This window comes from Lithobates pipiens, unplaced genomic scaffold (assembly GCF_037356315.1).
Source record: "Lithobates pipiens isolate NorthernLeopardFrog02 unplaced genomic scaffold, aLitPip1_a1.2 Scaffold_1, whole genome shotgun sequence".
Taxonomy (NCBI): domain Eukaryota; kingdom Metazoa; phylum Chordata; class Amphibia; order Anura; family Ranidae; genus Lithobates; species Lithobates pipiens.
This window is the reverse complement of record NW_027507685.1, coordinates 239393635-239396101: the sequence shown is the minus strand read 5'-3', so window position 1 is coordinate 239396101 and position 2467 is coordinate 239393635. Positions and strand designations below refer to the sequence as shown.

The window sequence follows — 2467 nt, the reverse complement described above, 5'->3', positions numbered from 1 at the left end:
GCTTAGTGGCTATTTTGATGAAGGTTTCACTAGACAGGAAGTGAAGGCAAATCCTAAAAAGCAACACAGAAACAAAAATACTTTTCTTCATTCAAGTTGAAGAAGGTCAATACCCCCATCAGCTTTTTATTGCTATGTGTTCTTATTATAGATTTGTCCTCATTTCCTGTCTGATGAATCTTTTTTTCTGTGAAAATAAGTGGGAGCAGTCCTAACAGAATCCTAAGCCCTTGTACACACGGTTGGATATTCCGATGGACAATGTCCGATAGGACCGTGTTGTCGGATAATCCGACTGTGTGTGGGCTCCATCAGACTGTTTCCATCTGAGTATCTGACAGACCAAGTTTTCCAGCTGGGCTATAAAATTTTGAGACAACATGATCCGATAGGACTTTGTCCGATTGTGTGTAGAGAATTCCGATCGGACAAAGTGCTACGCATGTTCAGATCAAATTCCTAGACCAAAGCTATTGGCTACTAGCCTGAACGTAGTCCCATTGTAACGAAATTACATCATCACGTTCTGAACGATCAGATTTTCCGACAACTTTGTCCGACCATGTGTATACAACAGTTTCGGACAAAATCCGTCGGACAAAATCCAACGGATTTGGTTGTCAGAATGTCCCGCCCGTGTGTACAAGGGCTAAAAAGCAATCATGTATTCTTCACAACTTTATCCAAAACTAAAAAAAAAAAGTTTTGGCTGGATATATTCTGTAATTATTTTTTTTTTCAACTTTATCCCAAAAAAAAAAAAAAAAAAATGTGGGCTTGACATATTATTGTAAATGGTTTCCTTTCAACTTCATTCAAAACTAAAAAAAACTAAAAATAAAAAAAAAATTGGCAGGACATACAGTATTCTATAATTGATCACAGTTATTCATCTGTTATAATTCCCGTTTACTAATATTTATAATTTTCGACTTTTTTACAGCTCTGGTTTCTCACCTCTCATTGGATTTTAGACTTCCTGGCCTTCCCCGGTCATTCCACGTTCCTGCTTGGTTTCTGATGATGTCATCACCTCCTAAATATTTCTTCTTATTCTTCGGATCTCTATTTTCTCTATCCACATTTCTTCATTACAAAACTTCCTTCTCTACACACTCACCACACTCTGCTCCCAAAAATAAATCGGTCCATCTCCTTATCTTGTCATCCTGGAGATCGGGTTCTTCATTCCTTGGGCAGATCTTCAACCATCACAATGACGTCTTTTACATCTTTGAGCCTGGACACAGCCTCTGGTTCAAGTTTCGGAATGAAGGTTCCGAGCTTCTGCATTTTCCCATAAGAGATCTTTTACGATCACTTTTCACCTGCGATGTGTCCCCTCTTCATCAGTATCTTCCTGGAGGTGGAAAACGTGTTTCTGAATTATTGTTCTATGCAGAATCTCGAGCACTCTGCACCCCACCAACTTGTTCAGCCTTTAAGCTTATCAATGGCTATGACCATTTGAAGTGTACACATTCTTGCATGAACACTTCGCTGGATCAAATGGGAGAAACATGCAAGACATACAGCCACGTGGTGATGAAGACAATCCGTATTCTTGACCTGTCTATTCTGCTTCCCCTTTTCCGAGACCCCGCCCTTGATCTTCGTATTCTGCACCTTGTAAGGGACCCTCGAGCTATTGCTTTTTCAAGGCTATTCTGTGACTTCCAACTGGATAATAAGATTTTACTTAAGAATGAAGGAAATACAAATATTGCAACAAGCAGGGTTATGCAGAAGATTTGCAAGGCTCAGGTTGACATCAACAGAGTGGCTAAAGTAGCTGAGGTGCTGCAAGGGCGATACATGGCAATTCGACACGAGGACCTTTCTAATGAACCTCTTAAGAACATTAAAAAAATGTACAATTTTGCTGGCCTCCATCTAACCAAGGACCTGGAACAGTGGGTTTACAATGTCACCCATAAAGAGGTTGCAGATACAAAAGAGATCATGACTTTCTCAAGAGACTCTTCAAAGGTGCCCTATAAATGGAGAAATGCTATGGACTTTCATCTTGTAGAAGAGATTCAACAGAACTGCAAGGAGGCAATGGATCTGTTTGGCTACAAACCAGCTAAATCCCAAATAGAACAAAAAAACTTAACTTTGGATTTAGTAAATAAGGAATGGTCATTGAAATGAACTAAACAAAGGGGGTTATTTACGAAAGGCAAATCCACTTTGCACTGAAAGTTCACTTGGAAAGGCAGTCACTCTAAATCTAAGGGGTAGATCTGAAATGAGGGGAAGCTCTGCTGATTTTATCATCTAATCACATGCAAGCTAAAATTCTGTTATTTATTTTCCTTGCATGTCCCCCTCAGATCTACAGCGACTGCATTTCCAAGTGCACTTGCAGTGCAAAGTGGATTTTCCTTTAGTAAATAACCCTCAAACAGTCAATGATATTGGTTACAACCGATCTCAGATTTACTCTCCCTACAGATGCCAATGT

The 2467-nt window shown here is 39.6% G+C and overlaps 1 protein-coding gene across 1 annotated transcript; it reads left to right on the top strand.

Moving 5' to 3' along the window:
- Positions 1-1020: 1020 nt before the first annotated feature.
- On the top strand, positions 1021-2154 carry LOC143983924 (carbohydrate sulfotransferase 6-like). The gene has a single exon (XM_077484445.1). It carries the CDS (start codon positions 1021-1023, stop codon positions 2152-2154), a length of 1134 nt encoding a protein of 377 aa, XP_077340571.1.
- The last annotated feature ends 313 nt before the right edge of the window (positions 2155-2467 follow it).

Excerpts from the sequence above, each read along its gene's own strand:
- LOC143983924 (XM_077484445.1), top strand. The coding sequence starts at position 1,021 with ATGATGTCATCACCTCCTAAATATTTCTTCTTATTCTTCGGATCTCTA.